The sequence below is a fragment of the Apostichopus japonicus genome, chromosome 10 (assembly GCF_037975245.1).
Source record: "Apostichopus japonicus isolate 1M-3 chromosome 10, ASM3797524v1, whole genome shotgun sequence".
NCBI lineage: Eukaryota > Metazoa > Echinodermata > Holothuroidea > Aspidochirotida > Stichopodidae > Apostichopus > Apostichopus japonicus.
In genome coordinates this window covers 1,555,492-1,569,605 of record NC_092570.1, presented here as the reverse complement: position 1 = coordinate 1,569,605, position 14,114 = coordinate 1,555,492, and the positions used below count along the sequence as shown (strand labels likewise).

General features: G+C 33.8%; 1 protein-coding gene across 1 annotated transcript in view; it reads right to left on the bottom strand.

The window, feature by feature from the left end:
- The window catches only part of LOC139974918 (uncharacterized), a 45,468-nt gene extending 32,127 nt beyond the window's left edge, over positions 1 to 13,341 (bottom strand). The window contains exon 1 of the mRNA XM_071982470.1: positions 12,722 to 13,341. Coding sequence (XP_071838571.1) covers positions 12,722 to 12,928 — 207 coding nt within the window. The 5' untranslated portion in view covers positions 12,929 to 13,341. The remainder of the gene's footprint in view (positions 1 to 12,721) is intronic.
- Between the last annotated feature and the right edge of the window lie 773 nt (positions 13,342 to 14,114).

Below are 14,114 nucleotides of genomic sequence, written 5' to 3'. Positions count from 1 at the left end.
CAACCAACTTATTTTCCCAAACCAATAGGGTGACGGAAATTCAGAAATTTTGTTATATGGTCTCGTCAATATGGTTTATAACTTTTCCCCTGCAAAGAAGAATTACGAAATGGCAACTTACGGAAGGATTATTGATAACAAAAGATTGAAATCTCTCGAACGAGCCTCTTCCTTTATACGAAGCACAAAAGAACTTTTGTACTATACTAAATACCACAAGGTTCAATGTTTTCAACTCCTGACATATAAGCTTACACTATGTACCGCATGCTACCAAAAAAAAACCTTATAGTATACGACTCCGTATAAACATAACCTATTTTTTTAAGGAGTTATTATTCGAGTTAGCAACAACCCCTTACGGCCCCCCTTTCCATAACTCAGCTCCAGAGCACCCTTTTAACTTGTCATCGTCATGTTTGATTTACTACTTTTATCAAATGAGGATAAGGTATTGATTTTCCTGCATAGATTAAAGCTCTCTGTTGAACCTAGTTCTCAATATTTCAACCTATTTGTATATATCTAGGCCTGTGTTCGCTTTTCCAATGTCCCTTTGAATTAACTTGACTTAATCAAAATTATCATCTAGCTACGTCAACAGAAAGCTTTCCCTCTATACATGTTTATTAATGACAGACGGTTTTATAACCACGACCCATTCTATGACTCCAGTCCTACTTATATAACTTTTATCTCTATACCTATAATTGACGTATATAGCGCTCCATCTTCTTACAATATAAATTCCTTTGGTAAATTTAAGTTTTCCTGATATAATAACCCCCTGTCTGGGATTTAGTTTATACACTAAATCAATCACTTAATGTCATCTCGATGGATAACTTAATTAAGATGGATGAGGCGTCATGGGATAGGTAAGGGGTTTGGGAGTGGGGGCGGGGGGGGGTCGTGTCGTGGAGTCGCTTATATTATTCGAAGATATGAAGCTATGGTTTTAGATATACTTTAAAGGTTATGATTTAGATATTTGGAAGATAAAAAACCCAGGTCCTTTAGCTCGACCTCACACACAATCACCATCCATGCAGTGGCGCCGAGAATCAGTTCAAGCCCTGGGGACAATAATGTCGTCGGACCCACTTCTTGAAATCTTTATATCCTCATTAGTACAGGTATAGTATGAACATACGAATACATTATTCTCTTTCCAACATTTTCCCGAAACTTTAATAGACCCCTCACCCTGGTCAGTTTTCCCCTCCCCTCCCCCCCCCCTCCCCCTGAATGCCTTCTCGTCTGACCTGCTATGATCTCAATGTATTTAGATACAGCCGCGTACAACACGTCTTTTCTGCTCTTTTTTTTTTTTTTTAAATAATTTAAAAGTTCTTTAGATGTATTCCACAAACATAGCTTTGTTGTCACTGGTTTATTTATTTTTGTACTCCAGTTTTTGTATAATATTCTTACTTTTTTAACAGTCATATAATTTATACTAAAAATTACGCAATGTTATTAACGCACGATTGAATAATACTCACTGGCAATCGAACGGAGAAAGAACAATTCTATAATTAACATAATCTTTTTTCTTTTTTTCACGATTCAAGCTAAAATATTATACCTTGCTCCTTTCTAACATCATCTTTGCCGCTCGAAAAAAAAAACAATCGAGAGCATAATAGATATAAAAAAAAAAAAACATCTCCAGTTTTAAATGATTTCTAAGAAAATGATTTAGGCAATAATAATGATACTAATAATAATAATATAAGTTATAAAAACAAAACGTTTCCAACTTCATGTCACGTGACTGGTGGTTGGTTACCATTGAGCTGGTTCGAACGTTAAAATCTAGTAAACATATGAGAACTAGGTATGTTCGAGAAAGGTCGATTTTCTACTTGAATTGAAGCAATAATTCGACTTGACGGCCATGACCGGTTATGACCTCATCCCACTTAGGTAAAACATGTTGTTGTTGTTGTTGTTTTAATCATTTCATCTTTGATAAAGATCTATTATAAATCTCACTTTTTCATTATTGTGTTTTCTCTTTTTGTGAGTGTCTTGTTTATGTTTCGTTACTGTCGGAATACCCCGAAGTGCACTGTGCGTTTTCTAAAGTGACATTATTTGCAAACCAAGGTGCATAATAACAATTTTGCATTGCCATAGCCTATATACACGAGTCAGAAATTCACACATTTAGAGAGGGAAGGGGATTTACTGAAATTTCTCTAGGTGTCGTGGACCGCTGGCAATGACAAAATGTTAAAGCAGGATCGCAGCTGTAAGATAAATGATAAAATCAAAGTAACACTCTATAGAACCCACATTATGATGTGTTTCCATTGTGAAAGATCTGTTTGGGCATCCGTACATTCGAGTCCCACTGGAGATTCGAATCTCTGTTCGTAGATCTAATTACTCCTACTCCAGGCCATAACATAATCTATCCCCGAGAGTTTCATTTCAAATTTAGTTTTTATATCTCTAGTCACATCATTTCTTACGAGATCTGACAAGGAAAATCAACCAGTGAGTTATAAATTTGGATTGCCCCTGTGTTGACATCTGTTGAGTACGGTCAAAAGTTCACAGACTAGCTCTCTCCGAGAGAGAAAATGAAAGACACGGAGATAGAGAGAGATATATATAGAGAGAGAGAGTACGCGCGTGCATGGGGACGCTTCAACGTGCCACTCCACGCAATTCCCTCCCGCATATACGTATCCACACACCCCTACCCCACCCATTCCTTACACTATTCATACGCCTATACCGAGGATACATCATTTGAGGGGAGGGGGGGGGGGAGGCGATCAATGACAATCAGCTCTGTAAATTGAAGATATGTAAATATAGTACTTGCTTTTTCTTCTCTCAAGTTTCCGGAATACCAGAATACAAAATGTTACGACATGAGCTATGAATAATCTATGTTCCTCTACAAGCAAAATAATTCTTCCAAATCAAGTATTGAGGCCGCTTGATAAATTATTCTAAAAGACAAACAAAAACGAACAAAATATGTTATTCATAAGTCAGTAATAATTCATTAAGTCATCGAAAACAATTTTCTATATTTTTATGAAATTCTTCTTAAAGACAAGACATAAAACTTATTCATTAATTAGCAATAATTCATATAGTCATCAAAAACTATTTTCTCGTGAATTACCGGGTTTTCCCCAATGGAGTTACGTTGCAATGATATTCTCGAATGTATAACTATGTAAAACAAGAAATCCCTGTAGATGTTAATAAGACAAATTCTCAACGGTTAGGCCCGATATCTAGATTTAATTAGATTATTTGAAGTAGAAAATTTATGGAAATTAAGATTAAATCGGGAAATCATATATTAATGTATTCCAAATCTCTTAATTTAGTACATGCATGAGTAGATTTCAGATTAAGTGATATTAACGTCTGAATCTATAACTAATCTGACCAGATGGGCAGAAATGGGTAAAGTATATTTTATTTATTCTCAGTCGGGGCTTGTTTTAAGTGAATAATTGATAAAAGAAGGTCATACTATGAAGTGGGTCATTTAGTTTTGGATATTTACATTCCGACCTGGACTCAACATTCAGTTCTCATGACGTCATAAAACAGTAGTTAATTACAATCTAAAAGAGTAGTTCACCTAAATACAAAGATGTAACAGGGTTTAATCTGTTAAGCTGTTGATCTTATTTCACCAAGGGGAGTAGGGGAGGGGGGGGGGGGGAGAGGCTTGCGTAAAGTTTTCTAAAGATAAAACCATTTTCAACCTTAAATATTATTTCCTAAAAAAAGTTCCACCCTTGGCCCACTACCACGCACTCCCATCTAATCCCATCCACTTCATGAAGATAACTGCTTCGCAACTTCATTTATATTTGAAGAAAATAACATCATTTATCTGCCTCCTTTTATAGTAACTCTTTCTCTATCGACTACATGTTCCACAAAGAACCTGCAAAGCGCTTCTCGCGCAATTTATCGGTTTTCTTTGGAATGCCTCGGGATCCTCCTCGAGTTATCCCTATCATTCGTAGAATCTCTTAACCCGTCGACATGATTAATTCTTCTTCATAACCACTCATGTAGACAATTTTAATTAATACGTTAATGCTATAGTATACATAAGGAGTTAAACTTCTTACAGTTCTTGGCATACGTTCAATGATTATAATCTTCGAAAAATGTGTATAATTGCTCACATTTTTGTAAAATAACTCTTCCTCCACTTTCCCCGTAATGTGGGATGACACATGTAATTATACTTCGTTCATTCATACTTAGTAAAGATTCCTAAATCCTATTGGTCCATTCAGGTCAGCTGACCGTGGTTAATCCTGTGAGTAACGCACGGTAAAATTAGGGGGCATCACTTTAATAAATCTTTGGTTATATGTAACCAAAAATGTTTTGTTCTATGATTTTCCCCCACACAAATGGTAGTGTATGAATGAACGGGGTTAACCGCTAGACCGTTGATTAACCCCTTATTAATAAGTGACTGAGATGGACAATAAATATTTGAAATGTGACAAAGATTGGGACGTCTGAGTTAAATGTATTCCAATAATTTTTCTAATTAAAGGCAAGAAACAAAAGCCTACAATTAAATTCAAACAGGTCAACTGAATGAGTCGCTTTAAAACAATGATAACATTGCCTTGTTCTTGCGTGTTGTTGTTTTCGTCGTAAAATCAAATCTTTAAGTGAATGAGCGAAAGAGAGATAACTCTCAATCCATTTGTTAAATCAAACTTCCACGAACCTTCTTCGTCGATACGACGAAATGAAATTGAAAATACGGATAATCACATTTCCTTTCACTCTCCCTGTTTCTATTTCTGCTTCTCTCTCCACCTCTCTCTTTTCTATCCATCTCTATTTCTCTCCTCTTCCTCTTCATCTTCACGCGTTGATAAAAGACAACAACAAAAAATGTGACATTTCTCTCCCCCCTTCTGACCTTACGAAAGATAAAATCCTTGACCGAGAACGCTTACCGTCTCCGACACAAAAATTCGATTTCTCTTTCTCTCTCTTCGGCAGTTTTTTTATTTCTTTCAGCTTTCGATGACATTTAAGTTTCCTTAAACAGTACAGTGTTCCCTAATACCACCAACTTATTAATATTCATCCTTAGTTGACTGTCGAGGGGTTAAATTTCACATTTACATTTGATTTGGTCTAAAGAAGATCTATAACATCAGGACATTAGAGGCCTTGACCTCTTGCTATACTTCAGCATAGACACTCTCCAAGCTTTAACCGTAATTATTTTAAATCCACGGTGCCAAATCGCCTACGTTGGGCTTTAATTATAGTACTGAAACACATGGCTATGTTGGTTAAACAACGTTGAGCGAAATTAAAAAAAAAGAAGCTAGACGTAACGTTCTGTATTGGAATAAAGTCAGTCGTGAGAAAGGAAATTTTATTAACCAAAATTGAGAGCAGGTTTGGAGGAAGGTTTTGTTGTTATTTTGTTTAGTACCATTCATATACTTGTGTGACAAAATTTGTGAATTCTGACTTGCAAGTTAACATTTGGTTAACATTTAAAACCGAATGTTCAGAAAACAGGTGCTAATCTTACAGTAAAGAATGCTTTTAAATAAATCAAAAATATGGAAAAAAGAAGAAAAAGAATTAAATGGAAAACCAATAAGCTTTTACGGGATGCATATCTGAAAGTAGCGGTCAGTTTATTTTATTTTGTATCTATGGTTTCAGATAAAGACAGCAATTATTTATATTTATTTCTTTTTGCCCTTTTGAAAATTCTTTGTCTAGTGTATTTAAAGTTTTCGACTGCAACGTTGTGACCTGTCAAGGGAAGTCATTACATAAACGACTGCAGACGTTTGGTATAAAGAATTATATTGTAAGTAGTCTTTGAACGCTATAAATTCTTCCTGCTACCTTTATTTGATGTAAATGTTGAACATTTATGAAAACTGCAGTTTAGATATTATAAGATGTTATTTATTTTATATTACTTAAATTTGGCTAAACATTTGGCATTCAATCTTATGTTTGAAGCTGCTTTAATGAAGGTATAACAGGTCACATGGGTCTATATAATGCTACTTAATGAATATTCATTATTTTATTCTGGTTTACTCTTTGATAATGATTTTAAATGACTTAAGTCATTGTAAATCGCTCACCAGATCCCTGACTGCTTTATATACCAAGTCACGTTACTTGTAGTACTGCATATTCATTAGTCTGGTGTTTGTGTACTTTTCGTGATAATTATATTAATTACACGACTTTACGTCATCGAAAATTGCTAAATAAAATTATGAATGCCTGCTTTATAACGAAGATGCCAGGTTAGGTGGTTTTAAATAATGCGTCTATAAACTTGAACAATCATATTATTCACTATTCCTATTCCTTATTTATTATTTAAAGTCAAATATTCAACTTATATTATCCACGTTTAATTAAGTTTAATGTTCAATGTGCACGTACATAAACAAAGTAATTAGGTCTGCATATCCCTCTTGGTAGTCCCTGTCGGTATCAAGTTTCATCAAATATTGAAATTAATGAAGAATATTTGAATTCCAGATGTAGCCTGGGACGAGTCATGTTTTCAAAGAGTATATATAGTTATTCCTTCATAAGTCTTTGAACGACTCTAATTTCCAATTATCCAATCAGAAACAACAGACTGAACCAGTCAACTACAACAGGTGTACTTTTTTTCATTTCAATTTGGATTCTTGATCGAAAATCTGGTCTGGTGATAAAATATCCATCAACATGATTGCTGTTGATATCATTCTGCGGTCCTCTGATTTAATTTCAAATTGAATGTCAAAGTTATTTAACTAAATGCAATTACTTTGGGGCTTTCTTCTTCTTCTTCTTTTTTGGTTTGGTTTTCCTTTGACCAAAGTTGTTATTAATCATATCTACGAATGGATCACCGCACCAAGTACTTTAGAATTTGACCAAGTACTTTAGAATTTGACCAAGTACTTTAGAATTCGATTTCCGTCATTTTTCCTGCATAATTTACAATGTTGAACGATAATGATGTCAAGGATCTTTTGAATAGGAAACCCTAATTATTAAAATGAACTTATAATAATGCCGTTTAATATTTATATCAACACAATAGCTTGTTTTATTTCTAATATGGTTTGTGATCCGATTAAATCCATTGTATGAATCCCTCTTAACTGGAAATCTTGTTTCAGATTTGTAAGTTCCAAACAACTTTCAAACGATTTTTGATTGTAATTTCATCTAAAGTGTGGACAATCGACTCTTTATTGTTTTTCTTTGTGATTTTACTAACAAACATATCTACGTTGTTGTTAGGGCAAACATAAATTCTTACACTTAAAATACATGACTATACTTTATACAGTATTTATTTAAAAATTTACATAATTCTACGTACTCATAACTATCAATATTACCATAAAGATACCCTAAAAGAATATTTCGCTCGTGATTTAAGTACTTTTTCAAGATGTTTGGATATCTTAACCATACTTGAAACAGTTTCCTTCACGTCTACAGTAAATCACTTGATATATTATACCACAGATTGCATCAAACGTGCCAAAAAAAAAAAAAAGAAGCTTGGTCAGACCAAAATGGTGGGCAGTTGTCCTATTTCTCCAGTAACAACATCACACACGATGCATCGTGAGGGTTAAAAAACCTTTCTTGCATTCGCTTAAGAAGTTTGTCAAACGCAAACACGAAATGTTGCTCCAAATGTGACTGTAAATTCACGAGACTAACACACTCTCCATAACTTTTCTCTGAGTGAAGGTTAACGAGGCAGTTATTATTGAATTGGATTTCGCCGCCCAGACACTTCAGCAAAGTAACAACGGACAAAATTGTAATTTAAGATTAATGTCGACCATCGAAGCTATTGAACTACATCGTAAGGTGATTAATACTGAATAACATTAATAATAATAATGATAATAATAATCAGCAATTACTTGTACGACGCTTAAGCGACCACAAATGTGGGAGAAACCCGCAATGGCTTATGGATTACAACTTACAGTCTGGGTGGCTTCCAATTCAACACTTGAACTCAAATTTGGAATCTTTTCAATTTAGAAAGTCATTTCAGATGGGAAAATCGTAGATTGCTCTTGGATAAAAAATAAAAAAACCCATCTTACTATATGACCCGGCCGGGTATCGAACCCGGAACCTCCCGATTGCTAAGCCTCATTGCCTCAAATGCCACCGCCCTTATCCATTCGGCCACAGCAAGGGTTAATCAGATAATAAAAAAAAAACTATCAAAATGAACATAAAAACTGCTTTCAGACGAAAGAGTATAATTATGCATACTGGTTTACAGACTACTATATAAAAAAAAAACACGTTACATTGACCATATATTTGAAAGAAAACACCGCCTTCAAAAAGTACAGATTTGATTATCACAGGAAGCATAGGCACCTGTCTGTGGTTTGCGTTTTGATTTTTATCTTCGGTAGATGTATCAGCATACTCTATTAGTCTACAAACAAACTGCATGAGAGACTTTATTATCAATTAATTTTACGGTAGACTTATGATATGTTTCCAGAAAACCAAAACAAACCAAATAGGACAAAACAGGAGTCCAAAAATAGCTTCAAAGTCAGAACCTGATTTGTGTCAGATAAAATGTCAAACATTTTGATTACGAAAAAAGAAAGTTGGCAAGTTAGTTCTTCACATGTGATTCTATTATAGTTGTGTCAATAAATATAGTTTTGATATTATATCAGTCTGCAAAAGTGAAGAAAAATATTACTCAGCTTCTAGTACGTGAAAAAAAGTGGTAAAAAATGTCACTAAGAAGTAACGTTACTTTATCATATGATAGATTGAACACTTTTAATCTATATACCCTTTTTCCCCATTCCGATCGGTTTGAAATTGTGGTTTTTCTAATTTAAGTTACGATGAAAGAAAACGACAGCATTGGGTTGGAACTGGTTCTTTCGAAATGTGTTATAATGTAATTAGTTGGTAGTAGGCTATGTCATAGTAATCGAAACGTAACATTTAGATCGAAAATTGAAAGCAAGATAGGAATTTTCAATCATTTTCCTTTATACTTAAGTGAATGAATTTGTACAGCAAGTTATATGATTTGAAAAAAAAACTGGGAACATTTTGGCAGATGACGTTTATTTGTCAAATCCTGAACTTTTGGAAATAAATATTCTACCTGAACATCATTCAATACTTTCCCTCTCATTTCAAGAAATGAAATATCAATCTCTAAAAATACCAAAGACTTTATCAATATTTCTTTGAAAGTGTGAAAGCAAATGACAGTTTTGAAGAGTGTAATTCACTGTATACAAGGAGAAACCTATAAGGTATTATTTCGTTTTCAATCTGGTGCTTATTTTTCACTCTATTATTTCGAGCAAAGTTTGGCAAGAATTCAATCTGCAGAGACAAGATTGAAACTACTCAATTCGAAATAGTTATAAATCGATGACAATCTCAAAGAGTTACTTCTGTGGATTTTAAATTAGGGGAGGAGTTAATAAGAGGAAAATTATTATAGCCTTTAACCACTCAGAGATGAACATTGTATAAAAAACGTCATTGTACACTTTTTTAGAAAGTGAAATCTTCCTTACTGGAATGAAAAGCTTACTCTGGTAAGAAATAAATGTACCAAAGAATTTAAAATTCCTACTTATCAAAAATTCTCCCAAGCAATATTACTAAATGAAAGCAATTTATAGTAGTTCCGAAATGATACCGTTTGTGCCTATTTGTCTCCTTAAAAGATAATCATTAAAGTGCAGTATTATTTAATAATATAGAACCATTAGAGGTTTTTTCTGACTTTCGTCGGATGTTGAAGCCTTCCATAACTAGATTTTAGCAAGTTAATCAAATTACATTCCGCCAAAATATCACAAAGTCATCGCGCATAACTGCGTCTACTTCCAAGAAATCTAATCAAATACAGTAAGTATAGTAGCGAAAGACAATAGGCTGTTAAACTTTAAATAGACTAAAAGTTCAATGTTTTAAAGCTTATATCATTCATTCTAATCGGTTGAAATGACTGCTATAAATCTATAAAGATTGCATCGACAAAGTGAAGATCGTAGTCTAGTTTTTCCTGTGACTATTAGTCACGAAAACATTTTCGCCCGAAAAATGTTAGATTTTTATGTTAACGTTCTATCAAAAGTAATTGAAAATTCTTGTTAATATTCCTTCAAACTATAAGCTATGGCTCTGTGGTTTTTGGTGTTTTCTTAGCATAGGATATCCTTGTTTCTGAAGAGGTTTCTAGTATATTGGTTATGGAGCAAGTCCACAGATATAACTGTGTCAAGTCTCTTTCCTGCATTAATTAATTATCGAATGGGAAGACATGGTGTAAGATTTATATCTCCTGGATATCACAATTATCACTTACTAATTAATTATTAATTGTATCAATGAAATCTTATCAGCTATGTTCCTGTTCATTGCTGAATTTCTCAGAAGAAAAGTAGTGTGCGGAAACTGACTTATTTATTGTTTTTTATGCATGTGTGAATTATTTGCTTATTCTATTAAATATAAATACGTTTTATTGATTCGGGATGCCTGTCCTTAGGTAGTCATGAAGTTAATTAACTTTATGCATTAATTAATTATCGAATGGGAAGACATGGTGTAAGATTTATATTTCCTGGATATCACAATTATCACTTACTAATTAATTATTAATTGTATCAATGAAATCCTTATCAGCTATGTTCCTGTTCATTGCTGAATTTCTCAGAAGAAAAGGAGTTTGCGGAAACTGACTTATTTATTTTTTTTTGTTCATGTGTAAATTATTTGCTTATTCTATTAAATATAAATACGTTTTATTGATCCGGGATGCCTGTCCTTAAGTAATCATGAAGTTAATTAACTTTAAAAATCACTTTAAATGCTATGAAGAGCAGATAAAATAACTTTAAATGGACAAAGCGTACACAGTTTCCGATACCTACCTGAAAATGTCACCCACCGACCTCCGATTTGAGCAACTTCTTAACTATTAATTATTAGTTCTGTTGATAAGGCTACTGTTTCTTAAACGTTATGACAGTGTAATTAAACTTAAATTTATAACAAGGCTCATCAACTATTCCAGTGAGTCAAAAACTTTTCCATTCTATTTGCTCAAACTCCCTTCCTTGTAGAGTAAATAACCGTTAAATCGTGCGCAAAGTAACGCGCGTACGAGATGTATAATTGTGAAAATCAGCCCCCACCTACCCCCCCCCCCCACTCTCCCTCTGCTTCTCCTACCGTGTGTCCGTTCGAGTCTTACTTTCGGGTGAATATGTCCACATAGGAGTATGCTGGACCTACTGATTTGTGACTGTCAAGACCAGTCTTACCACTCATATTTCGGTCAAAAACCCTTTGCCAAGCCCCCCCCCCCCCCTATTAGTACAAATGAAGTCACTCTGTAATGAATGTGAAGTTAACACGTCAAAAGACGCATCGTTCAGCCCAAATCCAGAGAACAATACAAAATTTCCTTATAATTGATTGATTCATCTACTGTGGATAGCTGACAAGTTTTATGTGTCCGATACTGAACTTTTCCAATCTTACCAAATAAGCCTTTCCCATCATTTTCATATCGATCGATGTTCGTATTTTTTTTTTTTTTATGTTTGATAGAAATTACCGAACATCTCTTTTGCATAGGAATCTACTTTATCCTTTAATATTATGATTTCAGTGATTACGCTTAATTTATAAGAATGCTCATTAATTATTTCTGTAAGTCCGAAACTTTTTTCTTCTCCATTCAATTTCTTTCCTGCAAAAACAAAACTTCCTCTTGAAGAGTACATTTCCTGGCTAATTCATTAGATCGTCCATCAAGTAACGAACGTATGGAACAGCTGACAAAATATTACGTTTTTAACTTTTTTTTTCAATCTTACCATCAACGTCTCACTGTCATTAACATATCAATCGATATACTTCATATTTTACTTGATATAATGTTTGATACTCGTAACTGAATATATTTGATAAGATCCATCATGTTAATACCAATTATTGACCACGTGCTGCATATCAGATGCTATACGTTATACGATAAAAACTGCCTGTCTACTTTGTAAACACAATTTCTGATATTTCGTTTTTACAAGTTCCGCAAGTACCATCATTTGTCAAGTTATATGTTTTACTGCAAATATTAAATTTAATACGTCTGGCGTGTCTCTTTAGCCGATGTTCAAAATAAAACAACAGTTTGAAAATTGAAATACCACCAATCAAAAACTGTCATTTTCATATGACAGGGGAATATTATTTGAAATTATACAGTACAGATTAGAATCAATAAAACAGAAAGGAAGAACTATAAAGGAAAAGAAGGAAGCCAAATATGTTTTATATTTTGCAGAATCAAACTTGGTAGGAAATTTATAGTTTATATTATTTGACAGCAATATTATGTAGAAAGATTGCTTCGTTTTAACTGATCAACGACGTATATATTGCAATTTTTCTAAATATAAGAGTCTATGCAAGAGGTTAACTTATACGTCAGTACATTTCCGCACATCTTCGTTTGTCTGTTTTTTTGAGGAGTTTCTTCCACCATACAGGACAAACATTAAAAACAAAGAGTAAACTATTTACTCTAAGATATGTGAACGAATATGAGTGTTAAGAAGTTACTCCACAAAATATATGTTAAAAAATAATAACTTTATTGAGATCTTACCTTCATACCGATTCCCTGATCTCCATCCTCTGTGAGTATCAAATCTGCATCTTCTAGTTGTTGTTCCCTCAATCTTTCTTCCAATTCTTTGGTTAGTTCAAACAGCCTATTGTTCAAAAGTCTTAGCTCACCGTCAGCTTCGGTTCTAGCTAATATTGCAGCTAAAACACACATAACTGCTGGAACTATGATCTGGTAAGCCTTCATTTTTGTATGAATTATGAGAATAAAGTCTCCTCTTTGCAAAGTATACGTTGATAGATAATTTGGATATATATATCAATATCTATACATATAAATATATAGAGAGAGAATTAGCTATATATGCTGGCTTGCACGCTCCCGATATCTTATCCTTTCTTCACCAGTATATCCGTTGTCTCCCCTCCCCTTTACTTTCGGCCTTTTTTCTTTGCGTGTTACTTGTCGATATTTTCTCGTTTCTTTCCTCCTGATATTTTTTGGATACGATTTGTTTTCGGCCGCGGGTTACTCCTGATAAGAACGAAACTTGTTACCGCAACTTTTGCTCTTTTATCTGAAAGAAAAAAATCCCTCTTGCGATTGTGAATCTTATCACTGATTGTGCATTCCTCTCAACTAAACTGCTTCAAGGATAATCAACGTCTTTAACAGTCAGACAAGTATGACGTCATGATTGAACAACCAATCAGCACGATGCTTCCTTGAAACGTCAGGATGAAGTGCGTTGGCTGTGTTCCACATCCTTGGACAGAAAATGATTGAAAAGTCTTTGCTTTTTAATATTTACCCTGAGGGGCTTTTCCCAACTTTTTGAAATATGTGTATAGTTGGTTGAAAAATAAAAGCGAGGCAAATATTTTACAAAACCCGTTAATGAATCGTGAAGATTTAAAAATTTTCATGTTTAGTTTTACTGCAATCCAAACGACTATTTAAGAGAAGAGAAAAAGGGGGGAGGGGAGAGAATCGTTCTAAGAACAGATTAAAGTTTACCTCAGCGATGTAAGATGAACTGCGCTTGAAATGATTTGAAACCGACCTTCTCTTTCGATACGTTCGCTGCCATTGGCAACGTAACTGCGTTTATTAATACCGGAAGTGACGTGAAGTAACTTACTAGAAATTGTAGTGTGTTTTCTATTTTAAGTTCAATGAAATATAGTTCAAGAAGAATTTTAGAAGACAAAAGATATTCTGATGCTTTCTTCCCTGATCAGAATTAATTTCTTTCTTTATCATCGAAGGTATTGTTTTTCGTATATACATGGGATAACATGGTAATTATTGTAGATTAAAGATATGAATGTTACCTGTTTCTCGTCTTCCAAAGATGTAATTAGTCGGTAATTACCTAAGAGAATGTAAAATAATAACTGCGCCATTGTTTGTAAGTACATGTATAGGCTAC